We start from the raw sequence: 27222 nt of genomic DNA on the forward strand, positions 1-27222 counted from the left end.
AAATATCCAAAAACAAACACATAAAGTCAAAATACAATGCTTCATTGCAAAATATTCATCAAAGTTCGATCTCTTCAAACAATAACTAGATGTAAACAGTCATGTCCAAATTCACTGAGGAAGACCACTTGCATTCAGAAAGAAAAATACAAAAACCATCATTTTTAAAAACATCTTTATGTTTTTGTTTTTCTAAACAGGGCTCAGTAAAAATCACTAACAAAACTGAAATGTAATACAGATACTGGAGTGCACTGACAGTACATCAAATTGGAGTCATCGTAAGCCATTTCATCCCACTGCTCACCAAATTAAGATGTGGGACTTTGTGCAAGTATTGCAATCCTATATCAAATCATCTGCCACCTACACAAGGCACCAACCTTTGAAAGATTATCACAACCAGTTTACTGTCTACCATCTCTTCAATATTTCTGAAAACACAAAAATATTTTGCCCTCACGCTTGAATTTCTCATATATTTTTATATTTATATTTATCTTTAAAAAGGTACAACAACTGTACACCTTCAGCCATATTCAGTATCAGATAGAATAAATAATGTGATTCTGTTCAGAGGGTAGAAAAATAGAAATGGAGAGAGAGAATATTTAATTTACAAATTGCACAGTTACATGTGTTGAAATTTGGGTTTTCTTGTTCACTGGAAAAGCAACAAAAAGGAACTATCCAGTACATTTTCAGTCCAAGAAAAAAAAATCAAGCAAGAAAAATGTAAATTCAGATTATATTGTATACTGTAACTATCATAACCAATCAATCTCCCAACCACAAAAAACCTCTTGCTTGATAATGTAAATGTATATGCAAATACTAATAACGTACCCTTCAATTCAGTCACTCAGTAAAGAAAACAGAGCTTTAACTTCATTCACTCATTCTTAATTTAAATCAGTTCAAATTTCATTCAGATTTATGTGGATAACTCATCTTTCCTGTGATTCTAAGGCTCGTCATTTAATCTACTTGAGCAGTTATATCGGCATTGAAAAAACCCCAGCAAAGCAGATTGCTTGTGGTTGCAACACTGAAACTTGTAGTTCTCTTTCCAGTCACTAGATGGACCCCTCTAGTCCCACATACATTCATCAGATCAGGAAGCCTCCGAGTGAGACAGAGCTTCAGGGAATGGTGGGACCTCAAGTACAAATTGTGCAGTGTATAATGAAAGATAAGCAAAGAGAGAATAAGCACATCGATTGCACTTTAAGTTATGTGAAATGCAGTGTAGATCAAACGCTCATTGGCATGTGGCCTTAATTTTCAGTCTTCAAAGAATCATTTCAAATGTTTCAGTTTTGAAATGTATTTGCCACTTTGGAGTGTTTCATGCCTTCTCCTCTACTCTGTAGGCAGCATGTCTGTGTATGTCTGAGTGTGTCTACATGAGTCCACAGCAGGGCTCCTTGTTGGTAGACTGCTCCTCCTCAGGGGCTCGGAGCTTCAGCAGTGGAGGATCTCCGCTGGCTGGGGTGAAATACACCTGGCTCGGGGAGGCTACCTGCTCCGTGCTGGGCGTCATTTGGAGCTCCGGCTGGGCCTGAGTAGTCGTAACCTCAATTACTGCAACTGAAGGCTCCTCCTCTGTGGGAGGGGGCAGGGGTGGCGGAGGTGCAGGGTATTTGTTGAGCTTGGCAGCTGCCCGCTGGCGTTTCAGGTCAGCCAGCGTTTGGTGCGATTTCTCTCGAGTCATACTGTCTCCCCCCTCGCCGTCTGTAGACACGGACCCCAACTCAGCTCCAGAAGCGGGGCTGAGCTGGTAGGAGGCGCTGCGGTCCATGAGGCCTCCGCCGCTCCACAGCTCTCCAGGCACAGAGGCGGCCAGGGAAACAGACGTCCCTCCATTCCCAAGGCTGGACATTATTTTCCTGTCTGCAGCCTCTGGCTCTCCTAAACGTGATGACGCTGTACCACCAGAAGCCTGAAACATCACATTTCAATTCAAAACTTGTAGTTTGATCAGACTACACTCTACAGACTACACTTTCAAAAAACGTGACTAAACTATTAAAGGGATAGTTCAACATTTTGGCGGAGCAGAGCCACGAGCTGCTCAGTGCTACGCTACTACAGAGGCTAATGGGATTTCTTGGTTTCCCTCATCAAACTCATCAAATACACAATCCAACAACTCCAAAACACTCTTGTGGACAAGTTGTGACCTGCACATTTACCACGCTATGAGATAATAATAGAACGTTGCGAGACAGTCGTTTTAGAGGTAAATTCATGCAAAACAGCTGATGTGTGTTCCCGTTGGAGGCAGTTTTTCGGTAAGCAGTCTCTGCATTTGCCTCGAAAACAACTCAGTCTCGTAATGTTCTGTTATTATCTCATAGCGTGGTGAATGTGCAGGTCACAACTTGTTCACCAGAGCGTTTTGAAGTTATTGCATTGTGTATTTGATGAGTTTGATGAGACTAGACTAAGAAATCCCATTAGCCTCCGTAGCGTAGCTCTGAGCAGCTCACGGCTCTGCTCTGCCGTTCTAAAAATAGCTTGCACCGACAATTAAAGGTAACGAACCTACTCCTAAAACTAGGGATTATGGCAATGGGCCAATTTGCCAAAATGTTGAACAATACCTTTAATAATGTAACACATTTCCTTCAAAAGGTCATCAAGGCTATTCTCACTCACCATGGTGGCATGGTGGTGTAGCTCATTGTCTGTCTGTCTGTCCTCATCGTCGTCCTGTGGCTCGGGCTGTCGGCCTCTCTCCTGCCACACCATGGCCTCTTTGTGGTGCTCCCGCCGGTACAGACTGGAACGCTCATTCACGCTGACGCGACGCACAACCTTACTGTTTGGACAGAAAAGAGATGGAAAACCATGAAAAACAAAATTCCTCCACCTTTATGAGCACTATTCGGTTTTTTCTTTTTTTAATCATTTGCTGATCTCCACTCTTACCCTCTGCTGCCGGTGCTAGAGGCTCGTCTTTGCAGTGTGCCCTTCTGCCGGTCCTGGCTCTTCATGATGGCATCATGTTTGTGCTTTAGGTCCATAAGTTTGGCTCTCATATCCTCATCCATACACACATCTGGAAATGCCAGTGGCAGCAAAGGTTAGACATTTCAGCAAAAGGGTATTGGTTTCTCTTGTTTGGTAATTAAGTGTTCCTCAAAAGGTAGAAGGTTTTATCATTGACATTGTTTTGCTATGAAGACAGAGGACCAAAAAGACTTTCTAGTCTCACCCAGAGGTGTCTCCTCCAGGATAGACTTTGTGTTTAGACTGGCTCCATGGGCCACCAGCAGCTCCACCATTTGAATCTAAGGAATAAATACACAAAACTATACTATTATAGGTCAGTCAGAGTAGTAGTAGGTCCCCATGTTTTGGTTCGTCTGCAGCACTTACTTGTCCCCAGCAGGAGGCAGCATGTAACGGTGTCCAGCCATCAGAGTCCTTCACCTCCACCTGAGCCCTGTTCTCTAGCAACAGCTCTGCCACAGATATGTAGCCATTAGCAGATGCTATATGGAGCTGGGAGAGAAGTGCAACACAGAGAACACACAATATTAAAATGACATGTCAGCCATGGAATGTATTTTACACCGCTAGACATAAGAAAAAACAAACCACAATCCAAACAAGGCCGTTTTCCATTTAGACATTTTGAATGATTTTCAGACCTTTTGTGTTTTTGGTTCTGTTTTCGCTAACTTCTGTTGAATTATTGTATTCTTATTCCAAATGCTTTTATATTTTCTGTGAATGCATGCCAATACCACACAGTTAAAGTCCCTAAGCTGCTACATCTTAATTACACCACATTGCGTAAGCAGCTAAAAATTGTTGTCTCTATCTGCCCGTGTCCCACCGTCTCACCAGAGTTGCTCCATTATCGTCCTGAGTGTTTAAGTCTGCTTTGCTCTGAAGCAGAGCCTGGATGTCCGCTAGCATGGCCGTCTCCTTAGCCCCTCTGCATTCATCTATACGGTCCTGAGTTATCCCTACACACACAAAAACACACACCGGGGAAAAAAACAAAGATAGCAGTTAGCTCACAGATAACAGTTTAGAATAAAGACATTTATGCACCTTTTGCTGTAATAGAAACTTTACTTATTTGACATCTCCACAATATTTTTTATTATATGTGTTTAATGTTTATTTGAAACCCACATCCTGATGAGAGTTAAATCAACCTTTGAGCCTTTGTCACCTACAGTTACTCATAACACCTGTATTTTAAGAGAAACTGAACTCATGAACTCACTGACCCTGCTCAGCCATAACCATCTCCAGCAGCTCGAGCGTGGCCTCATCCTCACAGAGGTCGTAGGGCATGTTGCCATCTGCATTGACCGCCAGCAGGTCAGCCCCACTAGAAGCATGCATACACAAATAGGTAAAAAAACAAACAAACAAGAGGATTAGAGCACTAGACAGTGACACACCCTTCTGTACAAAGCCCATCAGGAATATTCATGCACTTGCAAAGTGTTGCACAGCCACATTTGCATTGTTTATGTAAACAAGATTGCCTATCCATGGTATTCTGTCTGTTTATACCTTGGTTTAGAAAATAAAATCAACGAATGAAGGGCTTGAGCAATTATTGACAGTGGCAGTTGACAGTTGTTGAAGTTCATAATGTCATCTTATCTACAATATTATTATCACTAAAATGACAGTAGGCAAAACTTCCTGTGTGAAGAAAGGTGCAAAAAAAAAAAAAAAAAAAAGTTAAGACATGGCCAAACTCACGCCTGAATAAGGAGTTGCACCAGACCAGTGTGTCCACAGGTGGCAGCAGCGTGCAGAGGTGTCCATAACTCACTATCACAAGCATTCACTGAGGCACCAGCGTCCAGCAGGCACTGCACTATCTCCACAAAGTCATCAATGCAGCACTGAGAAGAGAGGGCAGTTGTAGATATGTATGTAAATGTATATACAGTTAAGCACAAAGAAATGACTAATCAGGCACAGGAACATATGGAAAACATACACTGCATGCACAGAGAGAAATCTATGAATCATTATTTACGACCACTAATATAGCAGCTTGTGTAAAAGAACAAAATTTGCATGCAACGCCCAGCCCTCTGCTGTGTAAACATCAAGTTTTCCAAAGGGAAGAGCAGAGTCAACAGCTTTTATAAAGAGTTCCCTGTGCTCACAAATATCCCACTCACGAGTCTGTAGTTGAATGTGTATGCGGTGACTTAGGTAGAGAAATAAACAACACAAAGAGCAGAACAAGAACAGTGAAAATTACAAAGGTTGCAGTTTAATTTTAGATTTGTGTGTTTCAAAGTCCCAAACACAGGAATCTTATGATGGTTTCTTCTGAATGTGACTGTTCGGGGAAGGAATGCGAGTTGTCCTCACTATTCCAACCTCCTACCCTCCTACCTCTCTATAAACGGTGGGAATGAATGAGTGGGGGTTGTGTCAACCGACTTTAGATAAGTTCAAGTTCAGACAAAACAAAGGCAAACAGTACTTAGTGAGTACAAAGCTACAACGCTGACCGCACACAACATAAACACACGCTGCACAAAAGGTCACCTGCTTTGTTAAGGGGAGCCACAGAGTGCAAAACTCTGTGAGCAATATCTTGTTGTGCTTATAAAAAGTGATGAACATATGGGAGTGTGTACCTGTGCACGAAGATCAGGAAGTTCATCTAATGGTCTAAATGCTGGAGATAGTGTGTACTGCATGTGGTCTACATGTGGAATGTGTTTAGAAGATGTGGGCTGCTGGTAATTTTGGATATGACGACCAAACATGCTCCTGAATTTGCAGCAATTATGAGATTATTACCAGATGCTTAAGTTTTATGGACTCAAATTGAGGTCACAAAGATTTTGAGCCTGTAAAAGTGATGTTCACAATTAATCCCAAAGTTAGTCAAGGTAACTAGAGTTAGCGTTGTTTGCATTGCAGGTGGGTAGCCGCCGGTGAAGGATCATGTTCTCGTCACTCCACTGGTGACTCCAACGACTGTGTGTTTATGTACCTGGTGTAGGGCGGTCAGTCCATCCTCGTTGACCAGATCTGGGCTGACTCCAGTGTTGAGCAGCTCTCTCACTAGAGGAAGCAAAATCACACACACACATTGAACATACACACACGACATAATGACTGGCCACCCGGGCAGAGTCCTTTCCCACATAAACGTTACAACACTTTGCACGTATCTGTCTGCTATAAATAGATATAACAAATGACACCAAGTTAGGGTGTGTGTAGAGCAACAATGAAAGATTTGCCACTGTAATTAGCGTTGATCGCATGGCTGAATAAGGTCTTTGAAAACAAACCCCCCGGCCTATTACAATTAAAGTGTGACGTATTCAGTGTAAATTATGCATGAATAACTTCCCTTTAATTGTGAGTTTTTACTGAGAACCATGCTGCTGTCTTATAAGCACAAAGAAAACAAATGCAGGCGTCACAGTATTAGAATGGGACTGTTACTCAACATAGACCTTTCACCAGGTGGGAGGGCTGTCTTTAGCTCCTTCATATGCTTGACTGATTTAAAGCACTACATATTTTTTTTAGTCTCTCAATCATAACTATTTTCTGTGTATGCAAGTTTCTACTCACCCTCTTCCACATCGTTACGGGCAGCAGCATCCAGCAGAGTGATGGCGTGGGGGAATGTCACTTTGGTGGTGCGTGCCTTCTTCTTATCCGCTTTGGCTCTTGACCCTCGTGCTGCATCCTTCTCCATCTGCATCCAAGCTTTGAGCTGCTGTGCACGGCGCTTCTGGGCGTGTTTCAGGCGCTCGGTGGCGCTCAGACGCCCGACGGTGGCCATCTCAGCCAGCAGCTCGCCGTGATCGGCTGCCATGCCAATGCGCTTCTCGCGCCTCAGTTCCTGTTTGTTTTTATCTTAATCCACAAGGATATGAAAGTTTAAGGTGTCCAAATTTCTCATATGCCTCCTGCGTGCTCTTTACAGAGGCCCTCCTGTCAGGCCAAGCAGGCCTGGGGGAGAGCACAAAAACAAGGAAAATATCCTTTCATGACAACCAAAAATATTCAAGCGAGCAGCTACTGTCTGTTGAGTGAAAACAACTTATTTTGTATCATCAGGTGATTAGGCAACACATAAAACTGTTGCAATGTAGCTTTCCCATCTTTTAGATCACAGCGTTTATCTTGCCAAAGAAAAAAGACGAGCGACCGATGTCCAGAACATAACCAGATCCATCCAAGCTGAGGTTTGTAACAAACTTTCAGTCCTCCCATCCATGTCGACTGCAACTTGGCCAATGATCCAATCGGAGTAGATGAGACGAAGAGGGAAAACGTTGCTTGATAGATTTTCAAACTATTGCCCGGGCTGGATGCTCCACTTCAGCTGCTACTCATAGAGGTGGTGTTTGTGTCCGAGGCTTTGATCCAAAACAGCAGTGGGTTTATGACAATCCATGGTGAAAAATGTGGTTGTGATAAGCAATAAATCCACAAGGAAGGAAAGAGTTAAGTTGAAGCAATAATGAGTCACAAAGTAAGAAGCATTGAAATATCTCCTGGTGGTGAGTGGAGACGACTCCAAAGTCAACTTATCGTTGTTGACACACTGTTTGGCAGGTCTTCAAGATGTGAAAGTTGTGTACGCTGGCTTTAGTGGCGCGTTGCTCAATGACATTGTTTCTGTCTGCAACTGTGGGCAGAGAAAGCAGACGGAGGAGAAGAAGAAAGGGCAGGGAGAGAAAATGTGAGTACTGTGTAACAGTATAATGTACTAGGCACACTGCACACACCGCTCTCCTAATCCTGTTATCTTTAACCCCTGAGCTCCTTCCCCCTACTCCCTCCTCTCCCACTCCTCTCCCGAAGGAAACTTGAGATGGTGGGACGCTTTTCATTAATGATTGACACTCCCTGCAGCGCAACACACACTTTCCTACCGCTGGCATACGCACAAGGCAACGCTGACGTGATGATGTTGCGGGAAAGCGGTTAAATAGCTGCTATGCGACATGTTTCAGTGCAAGTTACTAACCCCGGTCAGCGAGATCGCTCTCGTCACCTTTTGTTAACTTTTCCTGCTGAGTTACGTGGCTCACACACACACACACTTGGCTCTTTCCAGGTGATTCATTTATTATTTAGGACCTGGGCCTGTGAGCGCTGAGAGGAAGGTCAACTAGAGGCACTCAGTGGGATAGAGAGAGTGACTGACATGACGGTAGTCCTAGGCCACGGAGCCACGGCAGCAAGAAGCCAACTACCTGAAAAGACATAAATCAGCTCACTGGATGGTAATTAGAAATAAAACTATGCATTATATTGTGTATCAACAGCATAACCGCCATTATTTGTAATTTTTTAAGAAAAGAAGGCTTCATTAAATGTATATACAGACCCTTCAGCTTCTTACTTTGGCAACACTACGCTCAGTTTGTTCCTTCAGTGTGCCACTTTACTATTTTTAGTCAACCTAACCTCTCACCCTTTGTCACGAGCTACAATGTAAGGATTTCCTTAGACTGAGGTAATAAGCCAGCACTCCCCCCACAGACTGGTCACTACACAGATCACTCATTCAGACAATACAAACAGGAACATGGGCTTGGGATGGCCAGGAACGAGACATGGGAGATTAATGTTTTTTTTTTTTATGACATACCAGTGATTCACAAGGCGGCTCTCTCTAACCTGTCTTCCTCCTACAGGAAAAAAAAGCCGAGGTATCTAAAGTCCATGTTCATGTTGAAAGGTCAGGGAAACAAATGTATTGTATAGGCTATGGCCGTACAGTCTTAGCAACCTGTTCTTGGTCAACCACAGTTAACAAATGAAAGAGGGGAAAGGGTTTGTGGTATTTTAAGGGGCTTTAAAGTGTCAAAGGATTGAAGAAAGAGGGAAAATCCCAGCAGGAACTTAACTGCTGTATTAGTGGGATAATTCAAGGCACAATCTGAAAGATCAGTGAAATAAAAATCCAAATCTTAGACATTAGCCCTGTGTGACTCACAAATGCAACACATTTTTATCTCCATAACTCGTTCTTATAAGGCTGTTTGACATATGAGTCAAATGGGAGGGTGAAAAAGGGGCTCATACACAGACCTAGACATAAACAGTCTTGATTTGGCATGTTAAGCATGTTAAAAAGCAGCTGTTTAACTGTCTGTTGCTCTGCGCTTTTTGGATTTGTTCAGATCAGAGCTTCACCAAAATATTTATTTTTTTGCAAACAAGAATGGAGGACATTCAAATTTCTTTACTCTGCTGAAGAGGCCATAACAATGTCCTTTCAACATCAATTCAATGACTGAGCACATCTCAAAGAAAACTTTAAAAAATAATAACTTTAACTCAGCATCCTCTGCATACAGGTTCCTCTCAATGAGAACTGGGAATCACCTCTTATGAGATGGTTAACATCAGTAAAAAAGCCACATCTATGTTTAAGCTGCCTCTAGATTAGTGCGTGGGCCTTTAACTGAGCAGACAAAACAATGTCAATCCCTTTGTCTCCTTCTGCATTTTCTGTTGGCACAAATCTGGACACGTGATCATGACAATAAAACCAGTTTACTAACTCATCCTCAGCCAGAAAACACTGCCTCATCCGACTGCAGGATCTGTCCTGGCCTTATGTTACTTTACATAGTATGTGCAGTTTCACAGTGGCAAAGAGAAATCCAACTTACTTTTAACAAAGATATGAGGAGATTATAGAGAGACAATGTTGCTACAACTGCTCTAGTATTTTGGTGGAATGTGATTTTACTTATTTGTAGATAAAATGAGTAAACTGTTACAAGCCAATATTGAGTACAACCAGTGTTTCTTCATGGGTCATTACAATTAGTCTAACTCATAACAAAATGTGAGGAAAAGGCAGTTGACATGAGATATGAAATATGAACTATGAACAAGAACAATAAACGTCAAAGTGCCGCTGTTTGATCAGAAGTTGGAAAACATACCAATATTAAGAGGCATGTGCTATTAGAAACAGGTATAGGGCATGCCTCTGAAACAGATATGGTACTGTACCATCAGCCATGTTGCGATCACAGATCTCCTTCAATATGACTGAGTATGTTGACACATGCAACATGCAAATTTAAAAAATAACAGAAACTCTCCCTCTCCCACTCATAACATGCACAAATACGGGAGCAGCAGTTAGACGTTTTGCCAGAACTATCCAGACAACTTAAATCTCCACCAAAGCCAATCAGTGCAGTGTACCGGCAGAACAGAGCTGAGGCTCAGATGCTGTGATATTTATTTTGGAGCATTCATTGCAAATCCGGGTACAAAAAAAACAAGACAAGACGTGTGTCTTGTTCTTGTCCAATTAAGAACACAGGTCCAAACGAGTTCACTTATTTTCTGTCAGGTCCACAGAGTGCTACAGTCCAGGCTTTGCAGTACAGTCTGTCTCTCCACCATAAATTCCCAGCACTTCATCACTTCCACCCAGATGTGATGGACTGTGTCCAAACAAATCCAATATTTCCCTAATCTATCCACGTTCCAAACATTAAAGTGGTATCAAATATTTTATGAACACATTCAGCTGTGTGTATAGTAATGATTCATCCTTCCTTGGCCCTACAATAGAGCCAGTGAAAAGAGGGGGTAAACAGATAAGGGGAGATTGACCATTTTGCATGTGTCATGTTTACATAGCTGAGAGCACATAACTGGTTGACATAACAGCCTTGTAAATCAAGCATATTGCAGTATCAGCAATCTAGAGTACACAAAAAATAAATTTTGAATGTTAAACTCATGTTCTGACTTTCATATTTTAAAAGCTGGATTGAATTGGAAGTTATAATGCGCACACCAAAGGAGTTTCTAAGTAATATGTTCCTATGGCCTTGTTCTATCATACTGTAATTAGGGAGCGAATGACACCAATATAAGTATATTGAAACAATAAAGTACCCTTTATTTTTCATTATCTTATCTCACAAAAAGGCAGTGAGTGGTGAGAGGGAAAAGAAAAAAATCTTCAGCATGAGTTTGTTTGGTCTTGGTCTGACGGGCTCAGTCAGCCTCAGCTCACCATCACTCATCATCACCGAACGGGGTGATAGTGAACTAAATCTAACCCTGGGTTCAACAGTTTCTGGTAAATAATGTATTGCCTTTCTGGACATATCTGTAGCTTATTTGTGTTTAAAAGTAGACAACTCAGTGTCAAGCACAACTATCATTATTTTCAACATCTTGTCACAGACTCAGCTGCTCATTAAGGAAAAGCAAGAGCCTCTTCTCTGCTAATTTTGTCCCAAATATTCAACAAGCAGATACAAAGCAAACACAGAGACAAGCCTGAGCCCACTTTGCCACGATAGGAAACTGGTCAGAAGGTCTTGAAACCCAGCTGTAGTTACAAAATTGATACTTAAATGTAAAAAAAAACAATGAAATGAAGGAAAATATTGTGATATGCTGTATGTGATATTGAGATCTTACCTCAGTGCAGCCTTAGCTCTGAACAACAGACTTTTGAGAGACCTCTGCTCTATCAGTGGATAGAGTGCCCTAAACTAGCATTTCACTAGTCTTTGCTAATCTTTCCTCTTATAAATTAAGCCCCTGTACAAATGGGGAATGGGGAATTTGTTGGTGGCTAAACTGTGTAAGAGCCTTGTGATTCTCTGAGTCAGGCAGAGACCAGACAGACGGGAAAAGATGAGGTGAGGTCACCCATATATTGTACAAACTCTAGAAGTAACAACAAGTAAGACTAAATATTGTGTGTTTAGGAGAGGAGTGCATCAATGTGACATTTGTGGACCCCAGACTTTTTTTCCTCCTACTGACCTAACAGGAAGGGCTGTCACGAACATAAACTTTCATTCAACAGCTGGAATGAATAGACTACTATGAACACACACACACACACACACACACACATACATACACACACGTACAGAAGCTCATACATTCATCAAGTGGGTGGTACCTAGGTGTAAAAGCCTGTGAACTTACAAGAACACAACAGAGCACACAGGAAAAACTCCTACTCAGCCTTAAAGCCGGCTCTATTGGTAAACAGCGGGCGGTGTCATGTGCTGCAATAATGGTTTTGCCATCATAGAAACAACACTGCTCAGCTGTTGTGTGGGACTGTTTGATGTGACCCGCAGGATCTTCTCCCGCTCACTGCAACAGACAATGCTGAGTCAATATAGCTTGATGATTCGGGAACGATCCCGCGAGCTATCTGAAACGATGCCAAATGACCGAAGCTACGTGCCAAACATCGAGGACGGCTGTTTTCATCTGTCACTCTGCGATGTAAAAATAACTTATGGAGGAAGTGCAGCTGAAAGAGTTTCTAATTAATGTGTTACTTAGTGGGACTAAAAACATGATGTTGGACTTTGGGAAAATGTTGCATGTTTTACTATTTTTTCTGAGCAGAGTGAACATTAGTCGCAGCCCTTGAAGGAAGGACAGAATAATAATGACGACAACAAATAGAGTGAGGGAGGGAGGGGGATCTACTTGAGAAGAGGTGGACACATTAAGTCTGGTCATGTGTAAAGGTTTGAGCTGCTCCATATAATCACTCAGAAATCTCAGTAATGCCACAGAGCAGCAGGAGTAGGTAGAGAGTCAGAGGCTGTTAGAAAAAAAGAGAGAGAGAGTACATATTGGAGGCAGATTTATAAATATTCATCCATTTCTTTCAGATATTTATAGACAAAAAGACAAAGGGTTGCAGCTTTTTCTGGAGGACAGGATGTGGACTGAGAGAGGGCAAGAGATGTGGAGGAAAGAATGCGAAGGAGATAGAGGAGAACATGAGGAGGAAGAGGAAGGATGGGGAGGAGACAGACGGACTAGTTCGGCTCTCAACTCCTCCACTTGCTCCTCCTCCTAAGCAGGATGTGGGGTCACGTCATGCAGCTGCAGGGGCGGAGAGAAAAACAGTGATGAAGAAACGTTAAATGCTGCCCACGGGGGTGAGATGATGTATGTGACATCCACTCGCAGAATCTCACACATTTAAAACATACAGGCAGTAAGAAAAGACGGAAAAATAAGGGAGGAGAGAGAGAAGGAATGTAAAGGAGAGCGAAACGCTAGAACATGCAGCTTGACCTTTAAATAACTGCTTGAGTCATCTGACCTGTTGGATTTATCTTATCACGAAGAAAGAAAATATATCGGGATGATTAAGAAATCTTTTAATAATGATTACCCCATGTTACACAGCGTAGTCAGGAGTCAGGGCTATACTTTTCTACATTATCTAATAACACGCTTCTTCATTGGAGATAACCTGCTATTGCTGCAACCAAGGACACACTCCTCTTTGCTTATTAGCACGGTTACAGTCCACTAGCATAAGCACCGTGGATCTAGATCCTAAGTTTGCTATCATGACAGTGTGAGTAAGTGTGTGTGTGTGTGTGTGTGTGTGCTGCCTTGTTGGGAGGAATCAAGGAGCCATACGAGCTAATCTTGGTTTAAATTGTGAAACCAGCAAATATTTGACCATACACTGCGTGGTGATGCTTTTCAAGAAGTACTTTGACCAAAGGCAGCAATGCGCACTGTATAAGCAAGACCGGCAAGGCTCGCTTGACAAGAACATGACTGTGAGTTTGTTTAAGTTAATAAGTAGTGTATGTGGAGTTAAAGTCAAACAGCTGGTGAACCACAGCATGTCCAGAAAAGAACGGTTAGATCGGAAACAAACACTATGTCAAAAAAACCTCAACAATACCTAACTGCATGCCTATTGAAGACTGTGGCTGCACCTGGTGATTATTTTGGTCATCAGTGCATCATGCGTTAATCGTACATTTTTGCTTTATCAGTGACTGAAACTATTTCCAGTGTAAGTCATAAATTAACAACTTTTTACACATCCAAACAGGAGATACTGGGGGTCTGCGGTGTGCTTATTGGACTTACCAGTACCAATTACTGGAAATAAAAGTAGAAAACTGTATTCATAAGGTACTATTTAATGACTAAAGATTGAATGGAATACATTTAAATGCCTATATCCTCATTTTGTCTCTCTATGGGATCCCGTCACATTGTTGGAGTGAGGGAGGAAACTGGTGCACCTGAGGAAAATCCACACAGATGAAGGGAGATCATGCAAATTCACAGGAATAAGTGAGTCACCGTGACACCCGCAAAGGAGGGAGAAAGGAGAGAGGGTAAGGGTGATGCTGCAGAGTAGAGAGTTAGGGAAGGTAGGGGTTACTTGTACAGGAGTTAGGAAGGTTATGGAAAGAGTAGAAAGAGAGATTTCATCTAAAGCGCAGGTGGATTAAGCCTCAATATAGGTTTCTCCTTTGGCTTTTTCTGAACTTCCTTCACCACTTTATGACGGTGAGAGGCTCCATGAAGCAAGACCTCCTATTTGGACAACACAACAAACTGCAGGCACCTCTGGAAGGAAAAATGTCACAGTATTTATTTACTCTTGCAATAATGAAGCAGTGATACTCCTATTTGGACAACACAACAAACTGCAGGCACCTCTGGAAGGAAAAATGTCACAGTATTTATTTACTCTTGCAATAATGAAGCAGTGATACTCCTATTTGGACAACACAACAAACCGCTTCACCTTTTGGCTCTCTTCTTCTCCAGATATCTTCTCCTCTCTTCCACTCATGATCAATTTAGAATTTGTTCAGGTCTTTCAAAGAGGGCCCATCCGGTCATATCCATGTGTTAGTGATCGATCTGACCTCTGACTGGCTGCTCTCTGCTGGCTCCATACATGGCTGTTTTCCTACTGTCCATGTCCTTACAGTTAACAAGCTCTTGAAGTAATGATCTGATATTCATTACTCCCTGCTATAATAAACTCTATCATGTTACAGATGTCCCAAAGTCTACCTTATTATAATATAGTTCAAATGAATTGATATACAAGTGCATTTACAAGTATGGTTGTTGAGGAAAATCAATGAAAGAAGGAAAGAAAGACTAATTTAACTATGGTGCTACTGAACTGGATCACACTGGCTCTCTTTGACATTGAACTATGAGCTGCACCCTGTGATATAAAAGTGTCACACGTGAACTGTATCAGCCTTTATATCACTAGCTGTTCATTATCACTTATCATCCAGCTGATGTGATATATATATATATATATGTGATATGGGTCAATGACGTGACGCCTAAATATTCTGTCCGGCTGTATTTTTTTAAGTTAAAAAAAGGTTTAAATGTACAAAAATATACTAATCTATATGTAGTATGTCTCCCATATATGTAGTCACTTCAACTTTTCAAAAATCAGGAGTTATTTCTAATTTTTTTGTAATTTAAAGTGTCAAAATATCATGTGGTGCGACCGTCCAGCCCTGACTACTGTTTTGAAAACTTATTTGAAATTATTGTAAATCTATTACAATTTATTTTCTGCCCTATTTGGCATAATTTACAAAGTGTTTTGTATTCCTGTACAAAATTGCAAAGCTTTTGCAGTTATATTTCTTTCATAATATACAAATAAACTTTGTCCGCTCATATCCATTTCATTAAATATCATGTGGTGCGACCATCAAGAAATGACCACTATTGGAACTTTTATGTGAAATCTTAACTCATAGGACAGGGAGTTGTATCATCCCACCATTTTGTCATAGAGCTATGGAAGCAGAAAGAAGGTTTGTGGCTCTCTCATTTAAAAAAAAAAATAGAACCTTTTTAAACGGCTGTAATGTTGTTGCCACATTTGGATATCATGTGGAATGACTCAAAAAAAACAATTAATTTAAGTTTTTTTCCACAAATATCTATTTTAATTATAAATTCCATATTGTCCTTTTGTGAAAAGCTAGCTAGCTTTGTTTATGTTGCTAATCTTGTTTTAGTAATATTTGACCGAACTTGAAAATGTCATGTGGTGCGACCAATTATCATGCGGTGCGACCACTGCAGATTGTTTTCCATCATAGATATATGACCTAGATTGCAGTATTTGTGCTTTTTATATTGAATTGATGATTGATAAACATTAAGTACTTAATTTTTTAGTATTATTTTGAATATTTTTTTGATATTTCATGAGTTATTTGCTAATATTGCAGAAATAATGGTTAGTTCATTTTAGTAAAATATAAGAAAAAAAATATTAAAAGCATGCCATTTCACTTGGGTATTTATGCAGTTATTAGCAAAAATATAAATATATTATAACCTATTTAACTCATTTTAAATTAATTTTGACAGAGCCACTGCCAAGCGAAGTTAAAGGCGCTCGCCACAGGCAGCGTGTCAACTCTGACCCCACAGCAAGAGCAGAGTACCTTGCCAGGGGAGAAGAGAAAGATGTGTTAAAGGGATAGTAGAGAGATAGTTCAACAAATTGGCCCATTGTCATGAAATCCCTATAGTCATAGCAGTAGGTTTGTTACCTTTATTTGTTGGGGCAAGCTTCTTTTTAGAACGGCGGAGCAGAGCCGTAAGATGCTCAGAGCTACGCTACGGAGGCTCATGGGATTTCTTGGTTTCCCTCATCAAACTCATCAAATACACAATCACAACAACTCCACAACGCTCTGGTGGACAAGTTGTGGCCTTGCACATTCACCACACTATGAGATAATAACACAACGTTAGAGGGAAATTCATGCAAAAACCACTGATGCACGTTCCTGTCGTGGACAATTTCCCTCTACAAAGACAACTCTGTGTGGTAACGTTGTGTTATTATCTCATAGCGTGGTGAATGTGCAGCTCACAACTCGTCCACCAGAGCGTTGTGGAGTTGTTGGATTGTGTATTTGATGAGTTTGATGAGGGAAACCAAGAATCCCATGAGGCCTCCGTAGCGTAGCTCTGAGCAGCGCACACACACAACAGTTAGATTTTATCATGAAATCAAAAATGTTAAAGCCAGAAGTAAGCGATCCGGTCGTTTTAGAGCTAATGCTGCGTTTCCAGGCAGGCTTTTGAAACGTAAATTACAGCTTCAGGTCACAACTTACGACTTTGTAGCATTCAGGCAACCCACTCGTGTTTTTTCCGACCTGTTTTACCTGTGAAAGTCACTATAAACGGCCACTCGTAACTTCTGACCCGTGAACTCGTACCAGATCGAACTGGTACGACTTCACAGGTCGGAAAAACACGAGTTACGAGTTGCCTTGAACGCACCATAACAGTCCTCGTCCCTACGTCGCCACATTCACGGCGTCCCTTGGCTGCACACACAGCCCCTGCATGCCGTTCTCTCTCCTCATTGGATAAAAACTGTAGGATAAGCGATAAATGTTTTCTCCTCGGCTCAGAGCAGAGCAGAGGGACTGACAGACCCGTGTTTCGGTTCAAACACTCTATGTAAGTGATTGCTGTCGGGAAGATACAACTAATTAAGACTTATATTAACACAAATATAATCACTTCCTTCTGCTTTAATGAAAAGAAAAGAAATGTTTGCGTTGTTCATGCGAGGATTGGGCTAAGATTGGGCAAAGCTCAAAAAGGCCTGGGGTTAGCGGCACATACGCACACACACACACACAAACAAAACACACGGTTAGATTTTTTATCAATAAGTCAAAAAATGTTTATGAAATGAAATGTTTGTATCCATGTTGTTCACATGGCGAAGACTGATCAAAGACTGGGCCAAGATTGGGCAAAGTTCAAAAAAGACCTGGGCCACGCACACACACGCGCACACACACGGTTAGATTTTTGTCAAAAAAATGTGAAATGTTTGTTTTCATGTTTGAAAGGTTAATTAATAAAATATGGTTTCAATATGAAATTTTGCTTGAAATTAATTATTTATTGGTAGCTTTAAATAGATTTTTAATGATACAATGTCTTTAGGTCATTTGGCGCGACCAAACATCATGTGGTGGCGACCAATAATAAACAATACCTAAATAAAATACAAACTAAAATAACTAATTTCTGTAACTTTAAACATTAATAACTGATACAAATATGCTTAAGTGAAAGGTATTTTTAAAACATTTTTATCAGTATTATGCAATTTAAAGAAAAAATTAGTCGGTCAACTACAATTAATATAGCGACTGTGACATTATAGAGCTAAAATATGAGAGTAGTATTTGCAAAAATTCAAATGAAATGCAAACACTTTGTTTCTATGTACTTGATATTACTGACTATTTGTAAAAAAAATTATTAAGTATGTTAAGAAAATTTATTAATTTTCAGATAAATTATGGTCGCACCACATGACATTTTTTAAGGCCACGGGCGATTCATCTATATGAAAAAACACTAAAATTGCTAAATTTTAAAATTCAACGTTATTTTTTGTATACACGACATCCTTGTTGTTTGAACAGTTGCAAAAGATATTCTTTTTTTTTGTTTTTTAAAAATGGCATGTTGAAAATCCTTATACGTCATTGACCCATATACCTACTGTAAATGTCCAAGCACTGAACTTCCCTTTGAGTGTGTGAACTATTCACTTTCCCCAGTTTGTTCCAGCTACTGTATCAGTCAATAAAACAGTTTCACACACACCACCGACGGAAGCGTTAGCGCCTGTCCCACACACCACACACCACACACACACACACCGTGAAGGATTAACCGAGCAGCAGCCGATTAGCTAACCTACCTAGCGGTCCGCAGACGGGCTCAACAGGTGGCTAGTCTGACAGGTAAACGTAAGCAGCTCATTTAAGCTACCTGGGTTCATTCATCGTGCCCGGGAGCAGATAAAAAGCCAACACCAACGAGTTTATCCTAACAGGTTCAGTCTGCAGTGTTAATAAATGGAAAGAAGCAGCGATAAAAGTTGATGTTATGTCGTTGCTAACCCGTCACCTTAGCCTCAAGGTTAGCTTACTTCTCGGTTGCGCGGCTGGACCGACCGGAGTGAGTCTCGTTTCTTGTTTAAGTGAATTAGACTTAATGTCGCCTCCTCAGCGGCAGGTTAAAGTCTGACAACAAGCCGAGTTAAAGCGAAAAGCGTCGGTGTAAGTAAAGTGATAGAAAGCAAACGAGGTGACATCTTACCTGTTGAGCCGACTGTCAGCGGTCGGTCGCTCCTGTGTGTGTGTGCAGGTCTGTGTGAAACTGAATCAGCTGCTGCTGCTGCTGCTGCTGCGGTCCTCTCTGTTCCTGCTCCGCAGCTCTCCGGGGAAATGCTTCACCATAACAACCAGACCTGCGCGCGCTCTCCTCCCGCCGCTGTGACGCCACTAGAGGGCGACAAAGGCCGGACACCTCTGCTCTACACTGAATTTGATAAGAGACTTTGATAAGAAAATAAATAAAATAATAAAGTAAATTTCCACTTTTACTTGATTAATTTGTTCATTTATTTTATACAAATTTTACATACACAAATCTAAATTTTCAGGAAAGAAGCCACATTTTCTGGAACTGTCTGCATAAACAATATCGGCCTATCTCCTCTATATGTGATTGTGAAAATAAAAAAGCTGTTAAAACGTATGATCTTTGTAGGTTTTACAAAATAATCATTGAATAACTTGTTTTCTCTCTCTCTCTAACTCTCTCTCTTTTTGCCTTGTCTTATCTGTATTCATCTGTGTGTAGGCTTTAGGGCCTGTGTTGTTGTTTGTAAATAAAGCAGGGGGGAAAAAACTAGGGCCAGCCCTGTAGCCATAGTGCTTATAATGTTTGTAGATAAATAAATAAAAGAAAAAAAAAAGTAAATGCAAAATAAATTCAAATCTTAAACCTGCACTTTGGATTTTACCACATGCAGCATTGCCAGACATGAGGTAGGCTAAGTGAAGAATAATGCATGATTTGAAATTCATTAAATCATATCTATTTAAATTAAGCCAAATAGTTATATGCATGCAATAGTGTTTATATGTACACCTATGTAGGCTATGTGTCAGAGTTCATATCTGGTTTGACAAAATATAGCCTGTAATTTTGCTGTCAGGATGTCTCTCTCTCTCTTGACAATGCATTCAGCATAAGCCTGAGCACATTTTCCTATCAGGTCCCCATGATTCAATATCAATTAAAGAAAAAAGAAAAAAGCCAACCAACCAAACAGGGTAACACTATTGATCCTTGATAGTTTGACTGGCTGCTGAATCCAAGGCGCTCCCAGCAGCATCACAGTTACTGATATCCTGTGATCTGCTGACCTCTGCAGTGGACTGAGCAGAAACAGCAGCGAAGCTCTGCAGAGAGAGTTTGGGACCACGAGCTTCTGTTACCGTCTCAGGTCCTCAGGATAGTAGGCTACCCGTGTAGTGTTTTCATTTGCATTAGATATAATTTCTTTTCAAGCCTTTAATGAACATCTTAAGACTAATCTTCTAAATCATGCTTTTATATTGTCTATCCTCTCATTATTTCATTTCATTCTTTTTTAATATTGCATTTAGATTTTGGTTAGTATTTTCATTTTGTTTTCCTTATGTAGGCTTCTATGCATTGTTGTGTTTGATGAGAGCACAACACAAATTAAGTATATTATTATTATTGATAGTGATCGTATAAAATGTCACTATGTGATATTAAACAAATGAACAAAAGTGTCATGAGGACCGAGCAGCTTGTTAATGATGACAAAATAAGCGAGTCAGTCAAAAGGTCATCGTGACAAGTGAAAAGTATATATTCTCACTTTCGTCTGGTGGTATTAAGCTGTCTAGACCAATTTGTGCACAATGTTTTGGTTTTATGTGCCTGTATTTATAGATAACCATTAATTTATGCTGCTCAGAGCATTTAAAAATGACATTTGAAAAAATCAGCAGCAGTATAATTTCCAAAAAGCTGTGCATGCCACTGAGAATAATAATAATAACTTTAAATGTCACTTTTCATCACTGTGAGCATCTCCATAACATTGGGTTGGGAGTGTGCAAGAAGCAGGGACCTCTGGAAGGAAAAATGTCACAGTATTTACTCTTGCAATAATGAAGCAGTGATACTTTCTCTGCCACCGAAGAAAAAAAAAAACTTTCCTCCATCTTAGTATCAGGATGCATCCCAGCACAGCTTAGAGGGGATTTGTCCAGACACAATCAGCCTATGTGAACAGCCTTGTCCTGGATAGTATCCTATTCATTTGGTTTTCCATTCTTCTCATGCATGACTCACTAATCCAGGCAAAACCTATTAACCAGCTCTCCAGCAGACAGGAAGAGATAGACTGACAGTTTGTATTTAAATGAGCATGTTTGGTAGCAGTTCACTATGTGAATGCATGTAAATTAGGATTTTAACATGAACATGCACAATGAACGTGGGTTTTGCCTGTACATGTTTAATTTTGCAGCTCACTAAGAGCAAAAATAAACTCATAGACAACATATTACATGAAGGGACAGTATACTGGTCTCAAGTGAGTGAGTGAGTTCTGGGGAACATGTGGCATGCGGGCCTATCGATTTCTTGCTTCTGGATGAATTCTCAGTGAAACCACTAGAGGGGGACAGACTACGCTATGTGACAATGCAATCGTGTGTAGCAGCAGCAGGGGAAGAATCTCTCACTCATGCAATTGTTTGCAGGTGAAGGAGCTTTGCTGCGCCTGCTTACCATGTTGGGAAAGCCATCTGACCTGCAAAACAAGCCCAGACAATTGGTGTATCACTGCAAAAGTCACCAAAGCTGCAAACTGACGTGGTAAGCTTTTTACACAAAGGGCAACTGCACACCGGTACAACTAAAATCAAACAATCCTCTTTAGTTTTATAGTCACACGATAAACACGGCCTGCGTGGAGATATTTTGTGACATCTATATACTAAACCCACGTGTCTGTTTATATGCTGTGATCCTGGTAGCCTACACTCACCCGATACAGGACAGTTGCGTTTCATTAGTTTATTAGATGTAATGTATCCACTAGGGATGTGGATTAAAGAGGCTGAATTAACAATTTAGAATAACAATTTAGGGGGCAGCGTCAGGTATAGCTGTGTGTGTCATGCTGTAGAAATCTTCCGCAGGTTGTTGATTCTCAGATGGAGTGAAGTGGTTTTTGTTTGAGCGATACTTTAGGGGCAGTTTCTAACAGTTGGAGAAAACATGATTGCTCCTGTTTTAAGGTGTGAATGTCCTTCCCAACTACAACACTTAGCAGCTTGTAAGCGCCAGAAAACCCACAAATGGTGTTGAATAGCCCCCGTATTTTGTCACATGCTAAGCAGCTCCTTTGGGAAGGAGCAGTCTCCAGCTCGCCAGTGGGGTTCCTTCTAATCCAACTTGTTTTCACTGTCTTGCTGGGAAGCAAGGGTCTTCACATTAGCACTGCGTTAACATGAACAAAAGACATACATTCCCGAAACTTCAGTCTTTCAACGCTGAGTGCCATCCTGCAAAATCCCGGTGAGACCCCACTGCGCGCACAATACCCCCAGAATGTTGTGCGCTCTCGGAGCTTTACAACAAGGCCTCTTTTATCATTTACCCCGCATCTGCTGATCAAATCCAATTTGTAAACTACACTCAAAATAAAATAAGCCGTTGGGGTGGGAGAACATGCATGACTTGCCCTCTGGAACAAGGTTAACCTGCTTCAGCAATAGTGGGTTACTTTGAATTAGTCACAATTCACCAGAAATGCCAAATTATACATTTTATGTTGGTTGTTTACAGCTAATAATTCCTCCATTATTGCGGCTGACAACTTCTTATCTTTTAGTGTTTGTATATTAGCCCTTCCACATGTATATTGCTTGCCAAAAATTGTTGATTGCATGTAAGCTTCAATCGAAATTACTTCTCCCTACTGCAACCCACCCCATCCCCCCACGAGTTTTACTTTTGGCCTCTGCGCCCAAGTGTCACTTTCGGGTGAAGAAAGTCTTCACTGTTGGTATTAAATACTATTTTTTAACAATGCAATTTTATAGAGATTTTAAGACCAATATGTTGTCATTTGGTCTCTGGAATGGCCCGAAAATAAACTTAATCCATTTGGACTTATTCTCTTCCCCATCAGCTTTCGTGCGTAAATCTTCTCAGCAGTGTTTCCAAAGCAAACTCGGAATCTACGTTGTATGTGGCATGTTGATATTATCTTAAGGGTTATTTACAGGTTTACTGTCTTCCTCTCTCTCCATTCCTTGTACACTGACCCTGCCCAGTCCCCCCACCCCCGGGGCGATCAGTCATTCAGCTCTCAGATAACGCGTCATTCTCCCCTCGATTACGCAGCGGGATTTACATGAAACTGTTAATTGTTTGCTCTTCAAATAGAGTCAGCTTGGAGCCAGCAGTCTGCCAGAAGTTAAGGACCGACTCTTTGACCTCCCTCCCCCTCTCTGCGCTCCTGTCCGAACGTGCGTTGCCGATCTTCCCACTGGCTGATCAGCATGACAAAGCACTGGCCGGAGCACAGCCTCTTGGCAACACCCGCTCTGTCCCACATCGGAGAACTCCACGACCATCAACTTGACTTCCACAGAAATGCGCAGCATAGTTTTCCCACCACCGGTCTAACGCGGACCTCTCCAGCCCAACACTGGTCTCACCACCCGGCTCAGATGGTTCCTCAGCAGCCGCCGCGCTTGGATAAACCCGCAGCGCGTCCGGAACATCTCCCCGGTGCCACAGCCTTCATGGATAAAACCGCACCAGCCGGCTCATCATACCCCAGTGACCAGGAAACTATCAGCCGGGACTCATGGAGCAACGAGAGGAAGAAGAGCAGGAGCAGCGATGGGAAGAAAAAGAACTATCAGCGGTATCCAAAACCACCGTACTCATATCTCGCTATGATCGCGATGGTCATCCAAAGGTCCCCCGAGAAGAAACTGACTTTATCTGAGGTAATTGTGAAAATACATCCTTCATGTGTGTGAGTGCACAGTGTTATGATGAGCAGGCCTACATTACGCATGGTGTGTTTTATCCACAATGCTGGTTTTACTTTAGTTCACACTGCATTTTGTTAGACTAATTGACTCTATTACAAAATCTGCAGTATTCCCTCTGGGGACATGACTTTCCCCCTTAAAACTGAATTAACAGTACATAAAGAGACTGCTATTTTACAGTTTATAAAGTGACACAAACCAGTCACCTCTTGGTGACACTTGAGTGACCACCATCCCTATACCATTCTTGGTTTGCCTTGATAAGATTGGGCTGCAGTGAAACCAGACACTGATCTGTAACAGGAAAGTGATAAGATACATTACATGGTAAAATCATGTTTCACTAAGCCTATAGGCTTTGTCTAATCTGATCTATTCTTCCTGAAGGCACGTGTTATGCTATTTTGTTATGTTTAATTATAAGGGCCACATTGATTTATATTTTAATAAACAACATTACATGTACTGTGTGTTCACTTGGCCTCCACTTCTACAATCTTGTACAGTAACAGTAGTTTTTAAGCCTCAATAGATCTAGTGTATGTGAAGTTATGTCAGTGTGCCTTTAGTTTAGACTGTGTAGGCTATCACATATACTTAAATACACTATAGATGATTATCATTGGCTGTTTGTGTCGGACTATACACAGTTGCTGATATTTTTGCTTGTTTGTATTTCTAGATCCTGAAGGAGATCAGTACCCTCTTCCCATTTTTCAAAGGAAACTACAAGGGTTGGCGGGACTCAGTGCGACACAACCTCTCCTCCTATGACTGTTTTGTTAAGGTTTGTTTGTTGAAAATGTATTAAATTACCCTAAACTTGTGCTTTTGTGGGATATTGTGTTTATTGTGGTGGGTAACACTGAAACTAGTTCAGTGCTTCTTGGCTGAGATGTCATACACTCATCTCCCTGTCCCTCCTCTCTCCACCTGTAGGTGCTGAAGGACCCCGGTAAGCCTCAGGGTAAAGGTAACTTCTGGGCAGTGGAGCTGAGCCGGGTTCCTCTGGAGCTCCTGAAGAGGCAGAACACAGCTGTGTCCCGCCAGGATGAGACAATCTTTGCCCAGGATCTGGCCCCCTACATCCTACAGGGACACAAGCCAGAATCCGAGCCGACCCCTGACCCCGTGACCACACTCCCACCCATGCGCTCCGGAAACCCCTCTCCACCGCAGGAGGACTTGTTCCGGCCCAAACTGGACTCTTCGTTCGCCATCGACTCGCTACTGCACAGCCTGCGACCGAGCAGCGCCTCTGGGGACATGGACGTGACCGGCAGGGACTGCTGGGGTGAGATGGCTCACCCTCGGCCGTCTCCGCCCCCACGGCCACGCTACGCCTCCTCTGCCCGTAGCGCCTCCGCCAGCTCTGCCAGCCCGGCCTCCACCTCTTCCTCCTCCTCTGATGAAGAGTGGAAGGGAGTGTCCATGTCTGGGAAGCGTGTTCCTCCAGATGGTGAAGCGGGGTCAGATGGTTACGAGGACTACAGGCCACCACTGCACAAATCAGCCAGACGGGAGACTGTTACACCTCCGTGGGAGCTCCCCACATCCTACGCCAAATACGCCCCTCCTAATGCCGTCGCCCCCCCCAGCATGCGGTTTAACGGAGGTCCTCTAATGCCGTTGCATGGCGGAATCCCCCTTTACGGCTATGGCAGCTCTCCTGTAGCGCCCGGTCACTTCCTCAGTCACGCATACTGGCCCATTCTCCCCAGTGGGCGAGTGTCAGTCCAAGCCCCTCCCCTCATCATGGACCTGGACAACATGTTGCAGTCTGTGCCTCCAAATAAAAGTGTATTTGATGTCCTAGTACCAGCCAATCAGAACTCTCCCTCACATCACCAACCACCGAGTCAGTACGCCCTGCAGAACGGGCCTTCCTTAAACAGGTACCCTCAGTACTGACAGACTGAAACAGACAAACTGAGACACACTGTGTCGCTCGCACACGCACACACACACACATCACTGTGATGCCAGGGTTGAGGTTTAATCAAAATCCACAAAGAAAGGGCATGGCAGCAGAAACTCTTTCAAACGGAGTCTCAATCATTGCCTCCAGCTCCAGTGAAGTTGTAAACAGCAGACTGCTATTGATGGACTTGTGTTTTAAGCAATGTTGAAACCCAGTGTTTTTATTATTTTTTCAAGCTCAGTATTTTTTGAGAAAAACCATCTTGTCACGCATCAATCTGGGGAATATTACACGCTTTCATTTGGAGAAAAACTACCTCAAACAGTTATACAACAAAACAAGTGTCTACCTCTTTGCACTGCCAATGTTATTTGCACTGTTTTTTTCTATTGGCATGATTTTGCTTTCTTACAGAATTGCTTTTGAATGTTGTCTACCTATTGTGACTGCTGAATGTATTGTTGGATATTGTCTTTGATTTTACAGCCAGGTGAAATACTATCAACAATGAGCTTAGCTATAGATTATACATTTGAGTTTCAGTTTGTCAAATGCAGTATTATATATTTTCTACAGTTTATCCTGCAACCATTTTAAACAGAATATAGGTAGGTAAAAGTGTCAGTGAAAACATCAAACATTTTTCCTTTGTCAGGGTTTTAAGGTGGTTCTTTGTTCAGATGGTTAAATATTCTGAACAAGTTGTTTACTGCAATGTTTTTCTGTCTCCTAATTCAGCCAGTCTGGACTCTTTGCATTGGTTCTGTGCTGCTACAACAGAATATTAATCAGATAGACAGTGGCTCTATAATCATCTTTTACCATGCTGGTGTTTACTAATGTTTTCTATTGTGGTGTTTCAGAATTATTAGACAAATTCAGCATTGAAATTGGCTCCATTTTAGATTCTAGTCCGTCTGTAAAAATACTGCATCTTCTCATGACAATCTATTACCAGCATCTACCTCACACAGGGACGTGTTTCCTAAGGACTTTGCACTGCCGTATATTTGCACTATTTTACTGTCATCATGTTCATCTTCCAAAGGAAATTGCTTCTAAATGTCTGCCTACCTCGACAGGTGAATGTTTTGTTGGTTTCTTGCCATCGTCCTGTGGTCTTGTTCAAATTTTGTACAGTTCTGAGCTGAAGTGAAAGGTCAGCTCAGGGGTTAAAGTATCAAAAGAATGTCTTGGAGTTTAACAGGGTATGTAATAAAATGCTGTTTATTTTAACTACGCTGCTCAGTGTTATTGATAACAATAATTAAACGGAAACTGCACAATTATCTTTAACCCTCTATGGTACGCATTATGATCCCAGTTGGTAAAAAAATGTTTTGGGTGTTTTTTTGTCTTAAAATAGACCAATTAAACATAATCAAGAGAAATTTTCAAAAAATATTATTTTTTTAGTAGTTTTTAGGGTTCGTTGCCATACGGCAACACCGTACGATAGTGGAAAGTAATGAAAATAATAGTTTTGTCTAAAATAGTAATAACATTTATTTTAAAACTCATGTTATAGTC

At 41.5% G+C, this 27222-nt stretch overlaps 2 protein-coding genes across 2 annotated transcripts; one reads left to right on the plus strand and one right to left on the minus strand.

Moving 5' to 3' along the window:
- Positions 1 to 23: 23 nt before the first annotated feature.
- On the minus strand, positions 24 to 19139 carry ppp1r16a (protein phosphatase 1, regulatory subunit 16A). Its single transcript, XM_085762800.1, has 11 exons — positions 18967 to 19139; positions 6592 to 7657; positions 5999 to 6069; positions 4738 to 4883; positions 4251 to 4354; positions 3856 to 3980; positions 3385 to 3510; positions 3221 to 3296; positions 2935 to 3064; positions 2662 to 2824; positions 24 to 1942 (listed from the first exon to the last, which is right to left on the minus strand). Exons 2-11 carry the CDS (start codon positions 6836 to 6838, stop codon positions 1403 to 1405), a joined length of 1728 nt encoding a protein of 575 aa, XP_085618926.1. The 5' UTR covers positions 6839 to 7657; positions 18967 to 19139; the 3' UTR covers positions 24 to 1402.
- Positions 19140 to 21422: 2283 nt separating this feature from the next.
- On the plus strand, positions 21423 to 26928 carry foxh1 (forkhead box H1). The gene is made up of 4 exons (XM_085762801.1): positions 21423 to 21573; positions 23152 to 23723; positions 24454 to 24558; positions 24711 to 26928. The coding sequence occupies exons 2-4, from the start codon at positions 23268 to 23270 to the stop codon at positions 25680 to 25682; spliced, it is 1533 nt and encodes a 510-aa protein (XP_085618927.1). The 5' UTR covers positions 21423 to 21573; positions 23152 to 23267; the 3' UTR covers positions 25683 to 26928.
- Positions 26929 to 27222: the final 294 nt, after the last annotated feature.

This window comes from Trachurus japonicus, chromosome 20 (assembly GCF_045865225.1).
Source record: "Trachurus japonicus isolate A0001 chromosome 20, Traja_1.0".
In the NCBI taxonomy this organism is placed as follows: domain Eukaryota; kingdom Metazoa; phylum Chordata; class Actinopteri; order Carangiformes; family Carangidae; genus Trachurus; species Trachurus japonicus.

What these genes read in the sequence shown, in the direction of transcription:
- ppp1r16a (XM_085762800.1), bottom strand. Translation starts at nt 6,838, where the DNA reads ATGGCAGCCGATCACGGCGAGCTGCTGGCTGAGATGGCCACCGTCGGG. An exon ending in CCGTAACGATGTGGAAGAGG is followed by an intron (nt 6,070 to 6,591) that starts GTGAGTAGAAAC and finishes TGCTTCCTCTAG; the next exon opens with TGAGAGAGCTGCTCAACACT. An exon ending in CTGCCTCCTGCTGGGGACAA is followed by an intron (nt 3,297 to 3,384) that starts GTAAGTGCTGCA and finishes TTTATTCCTTAG; the next exon opens with ATTCAAATGGTGGAGCTGCT.
- foxh1 (XM_085762801.1), top strand. Translation starts at nt 23,268, where the DNA reads ATGACAAAGCACTGGCCGGAGCACAGCCTCTTGGCAACACCCGCTCTG. An exon ending in AGAAACTGACTTTATCTGAG is followed by an intron (nt 23,724 to 24,453) that starts GTAATTGTGAAA and finishes TTGTATTTCTAG; the next exon opens with ATCCTGAAGGAGATCAGTAC. An exon ending in CCTATGACTGTTTTGTTAAG is followed by an intron (nt 24,559 to 24,710) that starts GTTTGTTTGTTG and finishes CTCCACCTGTAG; the next exon opens with GTGCTGAAGGACCCCGGTAA.